A 20,654-nucleotide genomic window follows, 5' to 3' on the forward strand; every position below is an offset into this window, starting at 1 on the left:
CTCGACTCTTGTGTCAAAAGGAGTTGATATTGACAAATAAGGGCATAAGAAATTATGGTGCGAGTACTGTTAAAAATCATGTCACACGAATGAAACATCTTGAAAGCTTTATGGTAATTTTGAAAATTGAAAATCAAAATAAATACGTGGAGATCGAGCTTATCAAGCAACTGCAGAAGAAACTTAGGAGCATCCTACTGACTTGAATGCAATCCCTTTCAACCAAAAAGTAATTAGAGCACTTGCACAAATTATTTCCATTTTCAAAATTGTCCCCAACTCTGTCTTGCTCCATGGTACAAAAGGGTAACCCTTTATCAACTATTTTGTTGGGTGTTATTCCTAATTTTTCTCGTTCTTGGATAATTGATTCTGGCATAACAGTCCCGTGACAGACCATTCTAAATTACTCCTCTTATAGACCTCATTAAGACAACAAAAATGTCAAAATTGTCTATGGTTTCCTCTCAGTAATTGTCGAGATATAAACTATCTAACTCTCCTCGCTGTTAATCTTGGCGAGGTTTTTAATAATCCTAATATATCGTGTACCTTGTTGTCCATTCATGAAATTACTACTGATCATCAATGTTAAGCTAATTTTTATATTTCTTATTGTGAGTCAAAAATTGACCACAAAGAGGATAATCAGTAGCACTAAGAAAAATGGACTTTATTATTTTAGCAATAGACTTTATTCAAATCGGTAATGTCAAAGTACTGGTTTAAAATCTGTCTCTGTTTCTAAAAATAATGATATTATGTTATGACATTATAAATTTGGTCATCCTAATTTTCAGTATCTAAAATATTTGTCTTCCAAATTATTTTAGAATGAAATTTTGTCAAAAAAATTGTGTTTGCTGGTTATACTCCTTACCAAAAAGGGTATAAATAGTTTGATGTTAATTTTGCAAAAAAAATATTTGTTACCATGGGAGTTACAAGTATTTTTTCACCTCATATGCAGAGGGAGAATAAAACAAAAATTCAACTACTAAGTTTCAAGATCATCAAACTAAAGACTCACAAAATAGCATCTCTCAAATCTTACTTGTTCAACCTGAAAACCGAAACAATATTATATCGGGAGAAAGTGCGTAAGTCTTTTAGGTATTGAAGACAACTCAGGTTTTCCTACAGTGTCATTTCATGATATTCGAAGAAGAAACAAGAAAAAAAAAACTACTAAATTGGCACAGTTTGATATTGTCTACTCACGACAGTGAACAAACGAGTCTAGCCTTCTTATGATTCCTTGTAAAAAACAAATGCTTGCACCAAACATACATTGTCTCATTATGTGTCGTATGAAAGTCTATCATCCATCTGCTTTTTTACCTCACAATTATATTGTATGGAGATTCTTAGTACTATGCATGATGCTATAAAAGCCCTTAAGTAAGATTGAAGGAGGCTATCCTTGAGGAGATGAAAGCTCTTAAAAAAAAATAGCATGTGAGAATTGGTTGATCTACCTAGAGAAAAGATGATTGTTAGGTGCAAATGGGTGTTTACAATCAAGTATTATTCTAATGGCTTGCTAGAACGGTACAAGGCTCGACTGCATGTCAAAGGATTCACTCAGACCTATGCTATTGGTTATTTATAAACATTCACCCGAATCACAAAGCTAAACTTTGTAAGAGCTTTTTTGTAACTTGCAGCTAATCTTGACTGGCTCTTATAAAAATTGGATACAAAAGGTGCCTTCCTCAAGGGGGACTTGGAGGAATAAATGAATATTGATACACTTTCAAATTTTAGTGAGAAGTTCGACACGAAGGTGGGTAAACTAAATAAATTTTTATGGACTGAAACAACGACCAAGAGCGTGGTTTGAAAAATTTATACTATTTATCATAGGTCAATGTTATATTCAAGTGCAGGGATATACAATTTTCTTCAAACATTCAAATGATTGGAAGAAAGTCAAACTAATTATGTATGTGGATGATATTAATCTCATCGAAAATGATGCATGTGAGACGACCCATTTGAAAACATCCCTATTATCTATTTTTAAAACAATGACTTGGGATCTCTCAGATATTTCATTAGTATTGAAATTATTAGATCAAAAGAAACATATCGTTGTTTTCCAACAAAAGTATATTCTTGATCTTCTAAAGAAAACTGAGATGAATGGATGTAAACTTGCAAATACTCAATTGGTCCCAATCAGAAACTATAAGATATGCAAGAATCTGACTCTATAAATACAGTTCAGTATCAAAAGTTAGTGGGTAAGTTGATATCTATGAAGCACAAACATGAAAACAGGGACATAAACGCGACACAATACGGGGACACGACATAATTGAAAAAAAATATGACACATCATATCATTGATACAATAGGACACGGCATGTCAGTCATGTTTTTATATTTAATTAATTATTAATATAAAATATATTTTTTCATTATTTTTTATTAAAATTATCACAATACAAATTATGCAAGAATAAAATTTAACTTTACAAATTGAATTTATATTATAAAACCTCATACTCGTGAAAATTTGTTTTTAAAAATAGATATAATATGTTTCAAAAGAGTTCATACAACTTATAATCCAACTTATCTACTAAAATTTAAAAAATCCTATGATTACAAAGAGAAAATTACAAATGCTTAGCTTCAACGAATATTGGATTCAGCTACGATGCTCGATTTTCACGAATGTTAGAAGAAGCTTCAACAAGATGAGAGATTGGGTGGTTTTGACTATGAAGTATAATCAAGGCTATAAGTATAATCATAATTTTTCTAATTTTCATGTCCCAATTTCTCGAAATAGTCTTAAGCTCACATCTAATGCGGTGTTAAGGTGTCTAGGACGTGTTCGTGCCTGAAAAAAATTCAGACATGTATTTTTTAGTGTCGAAGAAGAGTCAGGGCATGTCGGACAAGTGTTGGTGTCCGATATGTGTATGACACGGGTACAATATATTTTTGAAAGTGTCGATGCTACATAGATTGGTATACTTATCACATATACGACCAATATTGCCTTTGATGCGAGTTTGGTAAATAAATTTATGCATTCAACCTATGAGAAACAACTTGAAGCAGTCAAAAGGTAATCAACTTCTGGATAAAGTATGTGTGAGGAAACATGATTGCATGTAGAAGAAACAAAATGTGACAACAAAGGGTAATGTTGAGGCAAAACATAGAGCTATACCTAATGGAGTATGTTAGATGTTATAGTTCAAAAAAATTCTTAAAGAATTGTAGATCCTGATAATCATGTCAAGAAAGTTATATAATGATAATAAAGCAGCCATAAACATTGCAGAAAATCGAGTGTTACATGATCACACAAAGCATGTAAAGATTGACAAATATTTTATAAAAGAAGAGATTGATTGTAGAGCTATTTGCATTTTGTTTATCCCTACTGCTCAACAAATAGCAAATATTTTCACCTAATGACTGTTCAGGCCTAAATTTGAGCTTCTTGTAAAGAAGTTGGGCATGATAGATTTTTATGCTCCAACTTAAAGGGGGTTTTAGAATTTTAAGAAAATTTATTTAATATCTTCTATTTTAATATTTTTTCCATTTTTTAAATTTAGTATTGTTGGTATATTATAATTCTCGTTTCCTTTCTTTAGCACGGGGTGTTATGGTTGCTTTTATGATTTTCCTAATGAGGGAGTCATTTCCCTTTGTTTATCTTATAATCGCTTCATAAGAAATTGAAGAGTAATGATTGTTTTAGTCTCCCAAAACCTATAAGGTTAAAGCTTTTCTTTATTTTATTCATCAATCCTCAACTTGCTTCAATATTTGGTCACTATTTGACAAACCCAATAGGTGCAACTCCCAATCGATGGTTGTTATATGATTTCAAAGAAAAACTAGCTAAAGAACTTGTTGGGGTGCCTTACAGCTCTGTTACACAAGTATTCTAAAGCCTAGTATGCATTATAATTCTTGCAAATACAAGAAAATATTCATAGGATATACAACAATGGCCAATAAATACCATCGCAGAACAAAAACAGATGAGGATCTTTTAAATCCGCGCCAATCAGTCGATTGAGCTTCCTAGGTAGCATTGCACAAAGTGATAAATTAATGGAGATCAATAAAATTGACTTGAATATAATCCAAAGAGAACAACTTTCAACTAATGTTCTCAATTAAATATCTTTTTTGGTAGTCTGCTACAAAATATAAAATCATGGACCATCATGTTCATTTGAAAACTTTAAAATAACTGTTTGTACACATGCTAGATGCCAAACCGAAGGTGTGCAACAAAATAATAAGTTGGCATGTATTTTATGTTAGCCTATGAGATTGGTTAGTTTCCATGGAAGCGTATGTGTGCAAATCAAGGAGGATCGGCCTCCTTTTCATGATAGGCCCAGGCGGACCATCCAAAGAGAGATGGATGGATTAATTGGAGACAATTTCAGAAACTCCTTGATTAGTTTTTATTCTTTTTCCATTTATGATTATTTCTTAATTATTTCCTTTCAATATTTAGGCTAGATGTATTTGGTAAGATTGTAAATGATGAGGGATCGGCCTCCTTTTCATCATAAGTAGTTTCCCATAAATATGTAGTCTTATGGTTGAATTTAATAAGAAGAATTATGCCCCTCTCAAGTTTATTTACATGTTATCAGATTTGTAACATTAGAATCCTCGTTCGTCTTCATACTCGGTTGCAACTGCTGCTCATCATCGAGGTCAAAGTGTGTCGTGATCTCTCTACATGTCATATTGAGGCATTCTCTGCATCCCAACTACGTCGCCAAAAACACTAAGATCCCCATCACCTTTGGCAGTGTCTCCGTTCTTTTTCTTCGACACTATCTTCGACATCTCCATCTCCAGTGGTGTCTCCAACTTTGTCTCTCTCGTACGCATCAGCCGCAGAACCCGGCAGAGATCTCTAGAGTAGTCGTGAGCACACACGACTCATCTCATCTCTGACTCTTCCACAATATCTGGACTTTTTCTCCTCACAAACTATAGATCAAATGAGATCGTAGGGCTCATCTCTTCACATTTGGCTTCGTCTTTGCACATCTGGCTCAAACAGAACCGATCATTTTGTTGATTCACTCGCTCCTAGAGCCACCAGAGCCTCCCCAACAGCCATCTAGCAACTGGAATCCCTCTAGCTAACCTGTACGCCCTCCTCTGCTCTTTATTATAGTTGTTGAACTCCATTTCTGCAGCATGTAGCAGCCACCAAACATGTGTAGAGTTTATGACCAAGTACAAAAGGAAGACGTCCAGCTCCGAAGGATAGTTCTGAATCAGAGACCAAAAATTCTATCCATATAGCTCCTGAACTCTCTTTCTTTATCACAAAGCGTAAAATCAATGGTCATAACATTCCTTCAATGGTTCCAATCAATGTTTATAAACATTTGTGAAAAAGGAAATAGGAACATCTCACAGGAGAAGACACGGATCCTGAGCTCACTGATCCTAACTATCGCTTATGGAAGATTCAAGATTATATGGTTGTTTAGGATAGTGAACTCAATGACCACTGAAGTATGAGAAGATTTCTTGCTCTATAAAACTACCAAAAAAAATCTAGACGGCTGTAAGACTTATTCCAACACTGAGAATACAGCAGAGTTGTTTGAGATCAAAACCAAACTACATGATCTTCATCACGGAGAACTAAGTACCCCCCAATATTTCAACATCTTGACAAAGTATTAACTACAATTGGATATGTTTGAGACATGTGTGAAAAACCCACAAGATGTCGTGAAGAAAAGAACTATCAAATTTCTAGTGTGACTGACTAAGAAACTGGATGAAGTGAGGGAGGATCATGAGAATAGTCTCTTCCATCTACCCGTGAAGTGTTCGTTGAAGTTAGAAGAGAAGATAGTAGAAAGAAGCTTACTATGACTGAAAATGGAAGTTCATTAAGTGTAGATAGTCCACAAATCTTCCATAACATGATTCAAACTCAATTAAAATACAAAATGCAAATCCTCAACACTGATAATGCAAAAGAATACTTCAACTCCATCATGGGATCCTACCTTTCAAAAATGAAACCATCCATAATTGACACTCCACAACAAAATAAGATAGTTGAGGGAAAGAACATGTATCTTCTTGAGGTATCTCACTTAATTATGATTTCCCATTAAGTTCTAAAATATTTTTGGAAGTAAGTAGTTCTTACTGCAATATATCTTATCAATCGAATGCCCAATCGAGTACTTAATTTCAAAATACCACTTCATGTCTTGATGAATACCTATACCCACATCAAAACTTTCTCTTCTACTGTATCACTAAAAAACTTTTGAATTTGTATCATTTGTTCACACCCATTCCCCAAATCGACAAAACCTGGCGCTAAAATAATCAAGTATATTTTCATTGGGAATGCCTCCAACAAAAAGGCTATAAGTGCTACTCACCTGTTACCAGAAAATTCTACAACTCCATCAAAAAGGGTTATAAGTGCTACTCACCTATTACCATAAAATATTACAGCTCCATGAATATCACAATTTTTTAAAATCAATCATATTATCATAAATTTGATGTTCAGGGGGAGACTGCAAATGAGCATCAATTTTGGGATGAACTTAATGGCACCACTGCCTCACAACCTATCACTCTTCCACTGAGCACTTTTATCTCACAAACACTACTACATGAAAATATCCTAGTCCAACCAACCCAATATGATGTTCAAAACAAAGAACTTTAAACTTCATGTGTACACAAGAAAAAAAAAATTACTAAGCAGGCGGAAGAGAACTTGCAAAAGGCAGAATTATTCAAGACAAAAATTGAGTCCATGCTCACGTGAAATTTCGGGTAAGGAGTCTAGAACTCATGAGTTATCTTCTTCCTCTTCTAGTGCTAGTGACAAGGAAAGTTTCATGAGTATGTTAACTTATGACAAACTGTCCTCATTTTATAGAACTTTTGTATCTAACTTCGATACTGTGCAGATTTCTATATTTACTTATGAAGCACTTAGAAATTCAAAATGAAGGAAAATTGTTGAAGAAGAGATTCAAGCTTTAAGCATAATGAAACGTGAATTCTTACTAAATCTCCTCAAGATAGAGGTCACTTGAATGCAAATGGGTATTCAACATCAAATACAGAGCTAATTATGGTATTGAGAGCTTCAAAGTTTGACAGATAGCAAAACGTCTCACTCAAACCTATAGAATTGACTATCAAGAGACATTTACATCAGTTCTCAAACTAAACGTTATCGGAATTCTCCTCTTAGTAGAAGTTAACAACGAGTAGGGATTGCATCAACTTGCATAAAAATGTCTTTCTAAATGGGAATCTTGAAAATAAAATGTACATGGAGATATCACCAAGACATGAGATGGATTCCAACACGCTTAAAATGCAAACTAAGGAAATCACTCTATTGTCTTAAGCAATCATTAAGATATGACTTGAAAAGTTTGTTAAAACTATGAGATCTAATAGATACTCTCAATGTCAAGCTTATCATACACTATTCAAAAAATACATTTAGGGAGGTAAAATTGTTGCACTTATAATACATGTGGATGATATGATTCTTGTTGGTGATGATGAAAGGGAACTTTTTAAGATAAAAAAAGTGCTTGCCATTGAGTTTGAAATTAAGAACCTAGAAATCATGAGATATTTTATAGGTATGAAGATAGCAACATCCAAGAAAAGCATTGTTATATCATAAAGGAAATATATCCTAGATTTGCTAAAGGATGCAGAGATTATTAGATGCGACCTTATTGATACTGCAATGAATCCCAACAAGAAGTTTAATAAAGAAGAAGAAAGTACATCTGTGGATAAGGAAATATATCAAAGATTGGTCGAAAAACTCATCTACCTATCACATACTAGGCCAAAGATTTCATACTCTATCAGTATTGTGAGCAAACATATGAATAACCCCAATTAAGAACATTTAGAGATGGTGCACGGGATCCTGAGATTTCTAAAAAAAACTACTGGTTATGAATTAATATTTTAGAGAAACAAAAACAGAGAGGCAGGGGTCTACACTGATGTAAGTTGGGTTGGAGAACTATCTTACAGAAAGTCCACCACAGATTATTGCTCCTATGTATGAGAAAATCTTGTCACATTATAAGTAAGAAGTAAATTGTCTCTACAAGCATTGTAGAATCAGAATATATGGCATTTGCTTTAGGAATCCGTGAATGGATCTAGATTCAGAAATTACTTAAATAATTAAGGTGCACTTCTAATAGGCCCATACAAAGGTTTTATGACAATCAAACAACTATCAATATTGCAAAGAACCTTATGCATCAAGACAGGACCAAACATATTAAAATTCATAGACACTTTATCTCTAACAAAATCAATGGTGCAATTATACAACTTAATTAAATCCAACACATCAACAAGTTGTTGATGTCCTCACCAAAACTCTTCCTTCAAGCAACTCCTCAGAGCTTAATACTAGTTTGACCACTACAACATCTACGACCCAGCTTGAGAATGAGTATGGAAATCTAGGAGAATTCGCCTCCTTTCCATGGCGGGCCTAGGTAGACCATCCAAAAAGAGATGACTGGATTAATTGGAAACAATTTGGAAAACTCCTTGATTAGTTTTTATTCTCTTTCTATTTATGTTTATTTCAGAATTATTTAATTTCGATGTTTAAACTAGATATATTTGGTATATTGTAAATTAGAAGGGGTTGGTTTTCTTATAATGTAATCTTATAGTTGAGGAACGGTAATGAGAATTATGTGAAGATTCCCTCCCAGATTTTTCTACAACATGATATATGTTTTACAGAGCAAAAACAGTTATTAAATTTGAAGAGTGTAAAAGGAAAGATAAAAGGATTGGTAAATGTGATCGTAAAATTAAAACCAGGGCGTGTAATGCTTACAACAAAGTCCTAAAGGAGTGAGACTCCATAACTACAATAAATTTATGGATAACATTTGAAATTCACCAGATAGTTCTACATCCATTGAATTCATCTTCGATTGATACATGAAATCTTATTATAACAGGATAAAAGATGGACCTCTTTGATAAGTAAAGAAACCAAAGCACTCCAGTGCAAGTTCACTCCTTCAATTGTATTTTATGTAAAACACGATCCAACAATAAAGCTTTAATCGATATATAGAATAACTTGGTTGTTTTTTAATAATGCTTGTCCTACAGTCCCAGCTAAAAAAAATTGCATTTGAAAACAAATTCCTTATTCCATGAATTAACCCTCATCAAAAGACATTGTACATAGAATGTGATGGAGGGCGTAGGGGAAAGGCTGAACCGGCCGATTGGTTCAGCCTGGGGAGTTCCGGTCTGGCAGGAGCCTACTTCTGGACCGGCTCGTCTTCTGCTTACATGGGGCGAAAGCATCGTCAAAGACCTCGTCTCCCTTGCCTTTTCTATTTGCCGCTCCCTCCTTCCTGTCTTTTCTGGTTGCCGCCAAAAGTGGAAGTCTCCTCTTCCTATTTTATCTCCTAGCTATTATATATTTGTTATTTTGCTTACTTAGGGTTAGTTTTTGGTGTGATTTATGTTTGGACAGCGGTCGGCATCCCCCTTCTCTCTTCTACAGATGTATCAAAGGACAAGTAGTGCTCCGGTTGTATCTCACTCGGAGGTGGTGATTATCCTCAACTATCCCCTCCTCTGCAACCACCCTTCCGCCACCGTCTCTGCTGAATTGCTGCAGCCTGCCCAAGGACAGCAGACCTGCTGTCTCTGCAGCCCAAATCTCCCAACCTACCACAACTGCAACCCTCCAACACCTACGTCACCTGCTGCTATCAGGCGCACCTCCCTTTCCCTATTGTTGCCGCCAATACTCCCCCAACCAGCCGTCCGACATTCACGCCCACCTCACCTCCTGCCAACAACTGTAGCTTACCCTCTTGCTGTAACCAGCCATACCAAATACCTTCACTACCTCCAGCCTTCCAACCCTCTCGTCCTTGTTGTCCTGCCACAAGACAGCCCCCCTCCCCTTAGCTACCCAAGGACCACCCTACCACCTACTGCTCTCAATGACCACAACCTCGATAGCAGCTCAACCCGTTCCGTCATCGCCTTAGTATGTCTTCCATGTTGTGTTGTTATTTCCCATTGTCAAGAGTCATGGTTTATAACCATAATGGAATTCAGCAATAATAATTATAATTTTATTGTGATTTGGGTTAACTCTGGTATCATAATGATTTTAAATTTAATACACAAGGATAATTTTCTAGCTCTAAAGATAAGTAGAAGTGAACCTGATTGTAGACCCAATCAACAGTCCTACGCAAACGAGCAGCCTGCGACCAAAATAAAAATTGCAAACAATTGGTTATAACACTAGACACTAAATATTAAAATATTATGACCATATGATTTCAAAAATATTGCAAAAAACTATAAGTGTGTTTGTCATCACCCAAATGACAAAATTTAGGAAAAAAATTTTCTATTTTATAAAACCAAAGTACATTCTCCATGAGCAGGTCATACAATACAGAAGACATAGGATTCACATCAAAGCTTTACATGCAACTCCGAAATAAAAGCTGTTGGGAGAGGAAAATTCAAGTAAAATCTCAAAAAGATAAAAGAATAAACATGCCAAAGATCATAAACACAAAACACACAAACTTTAGTGTTTGGCAAGTTTCACCAACAACTACAGCCATACAAAGACAGAATAGTCCACTAAGTTATAAAAGAAATTCATTAAGATATATTACATTTCATACAACCACAGCCAAAGATATCACTATATCTGTGTTAAAGAGTGCAAGGGAGCACAACCACCTGTTATCAAGATGGGGAATAAATGCAAAGAATCATTTCAAGCTATGATAGCCTTAATTAATTTTGCACACAAGATTTTTTTGTTTTTTTTTTTTGGGTCCAATCAAGTCTTCTAATTGTACCATACAATATTCATCAAATTCATCCTTGAAGCAAGTTGTTTTGACATCCATTTGTTTAAGGTATAAATTTCTTACTTTTATAATGCTCAATATTAGACAAATAGTTTTTGTTTTAACCATAGGAGGAAAAATCTTTATAAAGTCTACGCCTACTGCTGAAAACCCCTAACAACAAGTGTTGTCTTATAACTTTTGGTTTCTATCTATTCTTTTTTCACTCTACATATCCACTTATTTTACAGTGTTTTTTTGTTTTGGGGCTGCTTTTTCAGTGTTCGACTGTTGTCCTTGTAAAGAGAATCCATCTTTCAGGACAATTCCTACACAAAATCTTTTACATATATAACTTAGTTGCAGCACTTGAGTTGTAATGCATCTATAAGGAAGAGATCATGAAGTAAAAGAGGATAGTGTTCAGACAGCTTGTCACAAATGTATAAGGTTTAAACTACTCCTGAGCTTCCTATCTATGTTTTGGGATAAGTGCCTCATCTAGTTCAATATGTTGTAGAGCGGAGGTCTCTTTTTCGTTGTTATATGAAATATCTTTGTACAACTCAATTTCTTTGAAAATAACATTCTTGCATCTAAGTACTTTCTTATTTTCAACATCCTAAAATTTATTGTTAAATTCATTGATACCAACAACAACAACAAAGCCTTAATCCCACTCAGTGGGGTCGGCTACATGAATCATTTTTCTCCATTGCATCCGATATAGTGTCATATTTCATTTAGTTCTAATAAATTAAGATTATTCTTTATACAATAAGCCCAAGGCTTCCTAGGTCTACCTCTGCCTTTCTTAACATAAGTCTCTTAACATAAGTCGAATAAGTTGAATCTAAAACATCAACTCTCATAATTGGATCATCAGATGGTCTACGTTTAATGTGAACAAACCATCTAAGATTACTCTCTCTAATTTTGCCCGTCACTAGAGCTACACCAACCCTATCACGGATATATTCATTTCTCTTTTTGTCTCTAAGTGTAAAGCCACTCGTCCATCTAATCATTCTCATCTCGGCAACACTTAACTTAGTATTATGCTTCTCTTTTAAAGGCCAACATTCATTGGCATAGAGCCTTGCAGGCCTCACCACCATCTTATAAAACTTTCATTTCAATCTAAGCGGAACTTTTCTATCACACAAAAGGCCCGAAGCATTCCTCCACTTCAACCAACCGACTTGAAACATCCCCATCTAAATCAATTTTATGTCATTTCTTTGAACAACAGACCCAAGATATCTAAATCGTTCCCACCTTTTAATAATTTGATCATCCAAAGCCATACTTCTATCACTAGGGCTACTATGACTAAAATTACATTCCACGTATTCAGTTTTTAGTTCTACTCAAATGAAGGCTCAAATGAAGGCCATTAGACTTCAATGTAGACCTCCATAATTCAAGATTTTCTAGGTTTTTTCTCTCGTCTTATCCACAAGAAGGATATCATCAGCAAAAAGCATCCACCAAGGTACATCCTCCTGTAAATGTACAGTCAGACCATCCATAACTAAAGCAAAATGATATGGACTTAAAATCGATCCCTGATGTAATCCAACAGAAATAGGAAAACATTTGGTCAATCCTCCTTCAATTCGAACACAAGTAACAACTCTAGTAACAGTTAACATCATTGATACCAAAACTAATAAAATAATTTCTCTTTAATTTTAATTTAAGTTTGTTTCTTTCATTATGAACCAAGTGCAAATAAAAAAAATATAAGACCTACAAATGTTAAAAGGCATATCTTCTTTCCAATTCAAGCTTTCTCATGAAAACTAAAATCAAGAGATAAAGATCAACCATGATTAATTAAATATGCTATTACAATTACTGCAACAAAATAAAATACATTTGATAATCCTATACACTATCTCATGTTTCTAGCACTTTGATTCAAAGCTTGTTAACCCTTTCATCAACTTCATTATGATGGGGAGTTTTTATGATTATATTTTTATATACAAATCCAGCTAAAAGTATAGTAATTTTTAAACTCTAGGCTATCAAATTCTTCACAATTGTCAAACGGTAAACTAATTTTATTTTCAACTAAGCTTCTCCATCTTACAAAATTATTAAATGCATCAAATTTATTTTTGATAAAATAAAATCACACTTTTTAAGTGCAATCTCTTTGAAGGAGAGAGAGTTCCTCGAGCCAACAAGATATGGAAAAAAATATGTCATCTATACATTTGTGTCAACCAGCTACTATTCTTTTAGTTTTAAGTTTTATTCTATTTTTTTTATACGAATCCCTTTAGCTTTCATAAAATACAGTCAACAAAAAAAAATCAGATTCAATAGATTTCAATACTAAAATTTACCCTGGCCTTTATTGCTCAGATACACACATAAATTTAATACTTCATTATGTTTGTATAAAAAATAATCTTAATTTATTAGAATTAAATGAAAATATGACACTCAATAGGACACAATAGAGAAAATACAATAGGACACAATAGAGAAAAAGGATTCATGTAGCCGACCCCACTTAGTGGGACAAAGACTAGTTGTTGTTGTTGTATACCCTAGCCTTGAATGCCATAAATTTGTTTGTACCTCTATTGATGATAGCTTCTATTATTCTTATGAAGATGATAGCATTTAGAGTTATGCTCATTGCCTTAAGCAGTCATCAACATATCTTTTTCTCACTTTCTTAGTAGCACGATTAAAAGAAACATAGCATCCTCCTACAACTAATTGTCCTAAAGAGATCATGTTTCTCCATAAGCATGGCTTTACTTAGCTTTCAAATATTGCCTTCTATCTTAATTATTACATCTTCAATGCACACAATATTCAAATGCTCATTGTCTACAAGAAACGCTATCATAATTTCATATGCAATAGTTTATCGCCAGATCCTTCTTAGAAAAAAATGGAAGAGCGCACTCATTACCTCTTCTTTTGGCTTTTTCCTAATAGAGATTGTATTTCTTGTTGAGCCAACTATAATATTGTAAGAAGTTATTAGGAAATAATTTATTCCTACGAGAGGTTTGAGGAATAAATTTATTTCATTGGATTGGAGTTATTTCTTTCCTATTTTATGCTTTATATTGTTTCCTTTTTCTCCACATAATTAATATAAATTGATTAATTGGAGACATAAGTGTTATATCTTTTATTTCATGCTATTTCTTTTTTATTGTCTTTCTTATTCTAGGATTAATGTAAGGGTTATTTATACCCCCATTTCATATCAATAATATGATTCCACATTATTCGGATGTAAAATCTCCTAGTGCCGACCAAACCCTCAATTTCTAGCATGCGCCTCACATTGACTAACGATGGCACTGTTGTTTATAAAACGCCATGCTTGTCTCCACGATCTCTACTGTTTCAGCTCCCCCTTCTATGGGAGGAAACTCCGCCATCTGTATTGGTAGTGATGGATCCCTCGCCCCACCTGTTGTGGCCATCCATGGACTAAATGAGGCCGTCAGCGAGCTGGTGAAGAAGCGAGGGCGGCCTAAGTACATTCCCCTGATGGCACCATGGCTACCAAGTTTCCCCGACCTCCGAAAGTCTACTTGGCATCGAAGGCTTCTCTCCACTTTCAATGGGCAGTCAAACATTGATCTTTTAGTTCAAGGTGATCCCATGAAGAAAGCTAAGAGAAGACCTCTAGGCTCTAGGAAGAAGTAGTAGTTGCTTGCACCTAGATCTGCAGGAACTAGATTTACTCCACATGTTATTTTTCTTAAGGCTAGAGAGGATGTTTCCGCAAAGATCATATCATTTTCTCAGCATAGACAGCATGTTATTTTCGGCAAATGGGCAATCTTTAATGCGACTCTTCAACAAGCTCCAACTTCAGGAGAAATAGTAACTTATGAGAGCCGGTTCGAAATATTATCAATGTCCGATTCATTTCTGCTATCGGAGAGGGGCGGTCCATGCAGTCAATCAGCGGTTTGAGTGTTTCTTTAGCCAGTTTTGATGGTCGAGTCCTCGGCGACAGAGCTGTCGGACATCTAATCGCCGCTTCTCCCATTCAGGTTGTTGTGGCAAGCTTTATCGCCAACGAGAAGAAAGAGCGAAAGAAGCAAATCTCTTAGACATAACATTGATCATGGAAAAGATCGTATTGTTGGTGGTATTCTCGGCAATGTTAGTGGTATGATAACTAGTGGTAGCAGTCCGCCCTCTCGAGGAACTCCAAGCGAGTCATATGACGGGCCTGCTAGTCCACTTAACCATAACAATAACAACAACCCACAATCCTTTTCAAGCTTCTCATGGAAATGAAAGATTGTTTTCTATTATAATTAACCTTTGTCGGAATCTTTCCTGTAACAGACACTCCTCCGGAGCTTTTCCTATAACAGGCCTCCTCCAGAATTTTTTCCTGCAGCACGCTTTCCTCTGGAGCTTTTCCTGCAGCACACCCTCCGAAACTTTTCCCGCATCAGACCCTCCTTCGAAGCTTTTTCTATAGCAGGCCCTCCTCCGAAGTTTTTTCTTAAACCAGACCTTCTCTGAGCTTTTCCTATAGCAGATCCTCCGCCGGAAGAATTCTTCTTGCAGAAGGCCCTCCTCCGAAGCCTTTTCCTGCATCGGGCCCTCCTCCAGATTCCTTCCTACAGTAAACCCTTCTCCAAAGCTTTTCTTGCAGTAGGCCTCCTTCGAAACTTTTTCTTGTAGGAGGCTTTGCTCAGGAGTTTTTTCCTACAACAGACCCTTCTCCGGAGTTTTTTCTTGTATCAGGCCCTCTTCTGGAGCTTTGCCATCTTCTGGAGCTTTTCCTGCAGCAGGTCCTCCACTGAAATTCTTCCTGCAGCATGCCCTCCTTTGAAGCCTTTTCATACATGAAAACCTTCTCCGTAACTTTTCCTGCAAGAGGCCCTCCTTTATAATATTTCCTGTAGCAGACCCTCATTTATAATATTTCCTGGAGCAGACCCTCCTCCAGAATCTTTCCTACAGAAGACCCTCCTCTAGAGCTTTTCCTATAGCAGGACCTCCTCTAGAGTGTTTTCCTGTATCAGATACTCCTCCGGAGCTTTTCCTGCATCAGATCCTCCTCCGGAGCTTTTCCTGCAACAAGTCTCCACCTGAATTCTTCTTGCACCAACCAAAATCATCATTCAGGATGAGAAAGACAAGCTTATGGTGGTCGCAGGCCGCAAATTGATCCATTGGGATAGATCACATGTGGAATTGGAAGCTATTTTATTTCTTAAAGGACTCATGGATGATTAGATGATCGAGAACAAGGGTCTCATCATTGAGGGGGAAAATTATAATGTGATCAAATTTCTCGAAGCTACTATGAATATGAAGACTTGGCAATGCAACATTTCCGCAAATCCAAATATTAGTTTCTAGCTTGAATTTAAGGAAGTTGTGTTTATCCATACCAACAGAGAAAACAATATAGCAACCCATAATTGTGCAAAGAAAGTTTTTTATAGTGATTTTTTTTTAAAGATGTACATGAGAAAGATTCTCTCCTTTTTTGTTTTGTAAGATGGCCTTGCTACTTTTGCTAATGTCCATGGAACATAGCCTTTTTTTGTCATTTTTGGGCCCTTTTGGGCCGTTCTAGCTTGTATGCTTCTTTGATGTTTTGATCTTTAATACAAATTGCACATTTTCAAGTGTTCTTCCTGCAGCATGCCCTCCTCCAAAGTCTTTTCCTGCAGCAAGGCTTACCTCCTGAGCTTTCTTTTTTTTTTCTGCAGGTCATACCCCAAAGCTTTTCCTATTGATTATCTATTTCCCTACAAACTTTCCCTACAAACTTTTCTGCAGCAAACCTTCCGCCTACCTACAAACACTCCAGAAGCTACAATCAAAAACAATCGCAATCAACTAAATACTCTTGGGGTTGATTACCATGTACGAGATGAAGACTTTAAATTTTACCTCACAAAAAATCATACTCGCCCATTGTTTGATGTTTTCAAATCCAAGTTAAACATGATTTTCAATCATGTTTCAACTTGAGGGAGAGTGTTAGAAGTTAATATTAAAAAATAATTTATTCCTATTAGAAGTTATAGGGATTAAATTTATTTTCTTAGATTGGAGTTATTTACTTTCTTATTTTATGTTTTATGTAATTTCTTTTATCTCCAAGTAATTGATATAAATTGATTAATTGGAGATTTAAGTATTATATTTTTCTTTTCTTGTTATTTCTTTTTTATTGTCTTTCCTATTATAGGATTCATGTAAGGGTTATTTATACCCTCATCTCATATCAATAATATGATTCTGCATTATTCTAAATTTCAGCAGATATATTTTCACCTTTCTCATGCTAATAAGATCTTTAACATCACGAAGCTTCATTACTGATAAACCTGAATGGATATAGAAATGCCATCCTAGTTCTTAGGCAATGAAGAGAGCAAGCTCAAAGCATGGATCTCATTATAAAAACTTTAACACTGACAAAGCTTCAACTGTTCCATGATTAAGTTGATCTCATTAATGTGATCGAAAATCAAAGCGCCTTTTGACATTCTTAGAACATAAGTTTATGTGGTTTCATGAGGTTCAACTATATCCAAAACCATAGAGAGATCACATATACCAAAAAAACTCTAAATGGATACATTAAGAAATATTATACTTCATATAAATAAACATAAAATATCATACTATCTTTGTTAATAGTTGAAAAGAAACACAACCATTGTTATGAAAATGATGGTTGAATGTGGAGAAAAGATGATACTGCTTCTCATTCTCTCTTTTCTTCTCTGCTATAAGAGCTCCTTCCTCTTTTTCCTTCTCTCTTCCCCTTCTTTTCATTTTCTGCTTATTTGCATGTAACTAAAGAATGTTTCAGCTCAGTCCAACAATTTCCTTATATAATGCTTAGAGGCGGTATATAGCAAGCTAGAATATGTAAGATAATGGTAAGTATCATGATTTAAATATTAAGGATGATAGACAATAAATTGAATGAAGGTTAAGAAACTTATGTTCATATTTTAATAAATGCCTTATACGAGGCTTCCAACAAAAATTTGTTTCTACTAAGGAGGGTTGATGACATTCAATACAATGAACTTTCTCTAAATCCATGTTAAATAACCTTTCGATCCAAAGATTTCAATATAATATTTGAGAAAATTTAGTTTGCTATTATCTCACAAATTAAATTAATCTAAATATAATAATAATCTAGATTAATATAATTAAAATAACCCTAAATTGAATACTATCAAGATTTGAGAAGAAACATAAAGGCTAAAATCATAATTGAACATTTTAGACGCATTCTCTAAGTAGGTAATATTAAAGTAAGAAAGAAAATGATGGAATCTATTGGCATCAATTTTTGATGTCATGTGTAAAATGTGTCCACTTGACTGACTCGAGATAACTCACTGCTCATTCATAGCATCTCGTAGCTCAAGACAACCATCTAAAACTTCCTGGTGGGTATTCAAGGCACGAAACTAGGGTCTGCGATGATTTGACCCTGCTCGGGAGAATCCGCCGTTGGGCGGGCTCATTCACGACATAGGACATGTTCGGTGTCCATTCCGATGTTTAAAGATCATGTCATATCCATATGGAGTCTCCCGTGAACAAAGGAACCTATCGAAGCTTCCCAAGGACGTTCTGGGGAGATTAGGATTCAGAATGTTGTACCCGCGGGATGATTCGGGGTGCCCGTCGACGTCGGAATCCTTGATACAATACCCATAAAAATACTTGACTCCAGTTATGGAACTTTAATTTAGTCATATTTGATCCTTCAAAGTTTTTGGATTGGAAAAATCCTTCACTGGGCGCTTTCGATGAAAACCAAGGTTTTCGGGGCAAGACCGGCGCTTAGGCACCAACATCGAGCGCATATGCGCCCAAAACCACCCTGAAACAACGTTTTCTCGAGACCTTGGAAAGTAGGCACCAGCCACCTGACACCTAGGCACCAGTCTCGGGCGCGTAGATGCCCAGAATGCCCTGAAACAACATTTTCCCGAGCCCTGAGAAAGTAGGCGTCAGCCCCATGGCGACTAATCTCCATGATCGCGGCGCCAGGTACCAGTCCAAATTTTGCCCGCTATTTTATTCCTTGAATTTCATCATTTTGGCAACAAACCAAGCCCCTAGGCAGCCAAAATTGCAGAGATTTATTGGTCCATGGGGAGATTTACTTAGGGGGAAGATAAAGGGATGATTAAGCCCCATTTGAAAGCTTATAAGGTGAGGTGGCAAGTCATTTTTGGCAAACAGAGGGGTAAAGTTTGAGCTGTCGGCTTTTCTTCCCCTTAGCTCCTCCAAAGACTCGATCTTCATCATTTTTGGCATCCTAGAGAGGATCCTAGAGAAGGCTTTGAGCTGCTTCTTTTTCCTCTTATTGCTAGAGAAAAGACTAGGATTTTCTAATGAACGTCTTGCGGTGAAGAGTTCGAGAGAAAGGTAAAGAAGGGGCTTGGCTTCCCACAACCACCTCCTTCTTCTTCTCCCTCATTTCCCACCAAGAGAACCTTCTTCCTTCATCTTCTTCCTCTTCCTCCACTATTTTTCCTTGAGTGCGTGTGAGGTTCTCTTGAGGAGGAGCATGGTTAACGAAGAAAGCAAGGTGTCTTCTCTCCTACGGTGAAGGAGAGCTTCTTCATACTTTGGGGAAGCATCGCCGGAGCTTCGCCGAAGCTTCGCCGAAGCTCAGGCTTCGGCAAAGCTCTGAATTTCGCTGGAGCGTCACGAAACTCTCCTACTACAGGAGAGGTTCTTCATTTCTTTGGGAAAAAGTAGAGTGAACCTCGCTGGAGCTTCGTCGGAACTTTGTCGAAGCTCGAACAAGCAAAACGAACGCGTCCTCAACCTTCGCGGTGGTGAGACAACCCATAAACTCTTTTGATTTCCTTTTCTAGGGCCTCTAGGTCTGGACATTTGAGGATTTATGTTAGATTTTTTGTGTTTAGAGGAAGCCCCATAGGATTAGGTGATTTGTGTTTTCCCTATGGATCCAAAAGAGTAAAATCAACCCTTTTTTTCTTTTTAGCCCAAAAATCCAAAAACAGTCGTACTAATCTCGTTGTTTGCTACGATGATTTTATCTGGATGGACGTTTGAAATCAATCGACAAAGAAGACGAAGGCATTCCTTCGGTCGCCGTCTTCTCGGTCACGAAGAATGCTCCTCGTGAGAGATTCCCCATCTTATATAGTGCAAACAGAGGTGAGTGTCTTGTTACTTTGTGCAATAATGCGTTGGTACAGCTCTCCATCGTTCGTCTTCCCTAGGTTTCTCGTGAGATCGCTAGGATGAGCCCGATTTCGTCGTCGGAATCGATTGGGCCTCTTGTTATGCATGTTTTCACATTCATATGATTGTGCACATGACATGATTTTAAAATTGCATCGAAAATACTCATTTTTGCATGCGTTGTCGATCGGTCGCCCAAGTCGATCCGATCGACCTATTTCTTCCGCTCAACCAATCGACCGCCACCATCCCTACCGGTTTGACAGCCCCTTCTCCATCGATCGGCTCCTCAGGCAGGCCCGATCGACCACTTTCGTAGGCTCGACCAATCAACCGTCGTCGGTCCAATAAGTTCGACAAACCTTGCCCCATCAATTGGTCGCCCACGTCGGTTCGATCGACACTTTCATCGGCTCGACTAATCGACCACCATCGGTTTAATCTACTCGATCGAATGCCCACGCAGACCCAATTGACCACTTACGTCGGCTCGACCCGTCAACCGCCATCGGTCTGATCGGCTCGAAC

The 20,654-nt window shown here is 36.4% G+C and overlaps 2 protein-coding genes across 2 annotated transcripts in view; one reads left to right on the top strand and one right to left on the bottom strand.

Moving 5' to 3' along the window:
• LOC110017917 overlaps window positions 1-20,654 on the bottom strand; it is a 45,188-nt gene that overhangs the window by 20,104 nt on the left and 4,430 nt on the right. Inside the window, exon 2 of the mRNA XM_020715075.1 lies at window positions 10,260-10,301. Within this exon, the coding sequence (XP_020570734.1) occupies window positions 10,260-10,301 (42 nt within the window). The remainder of the gene's footprint in view (window positions 1-10,259; window positions 10,302-20,654) is intronic.
• Window positions 14,199-14,630, top strand: LOC110017918. Its single transcript, XM_020715077.1, has one exon. The coding sequence runs from the start codon at window positions 14,265-14,267 to the stop codon at window positions 14,595-14,597; it is 333 nt and encodes a 110-aa protein (XP_020570736.1). The 5' UTR covers window positions 14,199-14,264; the 3' UTR covers window positions 14,598-14,630.

Source organism: Phalaenopsis equestris, unplaced genomic scaffold (assembly GCF_001263595.1).
Source record: "Phalaenopsis equestris unplaced genomic scaffold, ASM126359v1 Scaffold000002, whole genome shotgun sequence".
NCBI classification, from domain to species: Eukaryota; Viridiplantae; Streptophyta; class Magnoliopsida; order Asparagales; family Orchidaceae; genus Phalaenopsis; species Phalaenopsis equestris.

Coding starts and splice junctions, on each gene's coding strand:
- LOC110017918 (XM_020715077.1), top strand. CDS start 14,265: ATGCTTGTCTCCACGATCTCTACTGTTTCAGCTCCCCCTTCTATGGGA.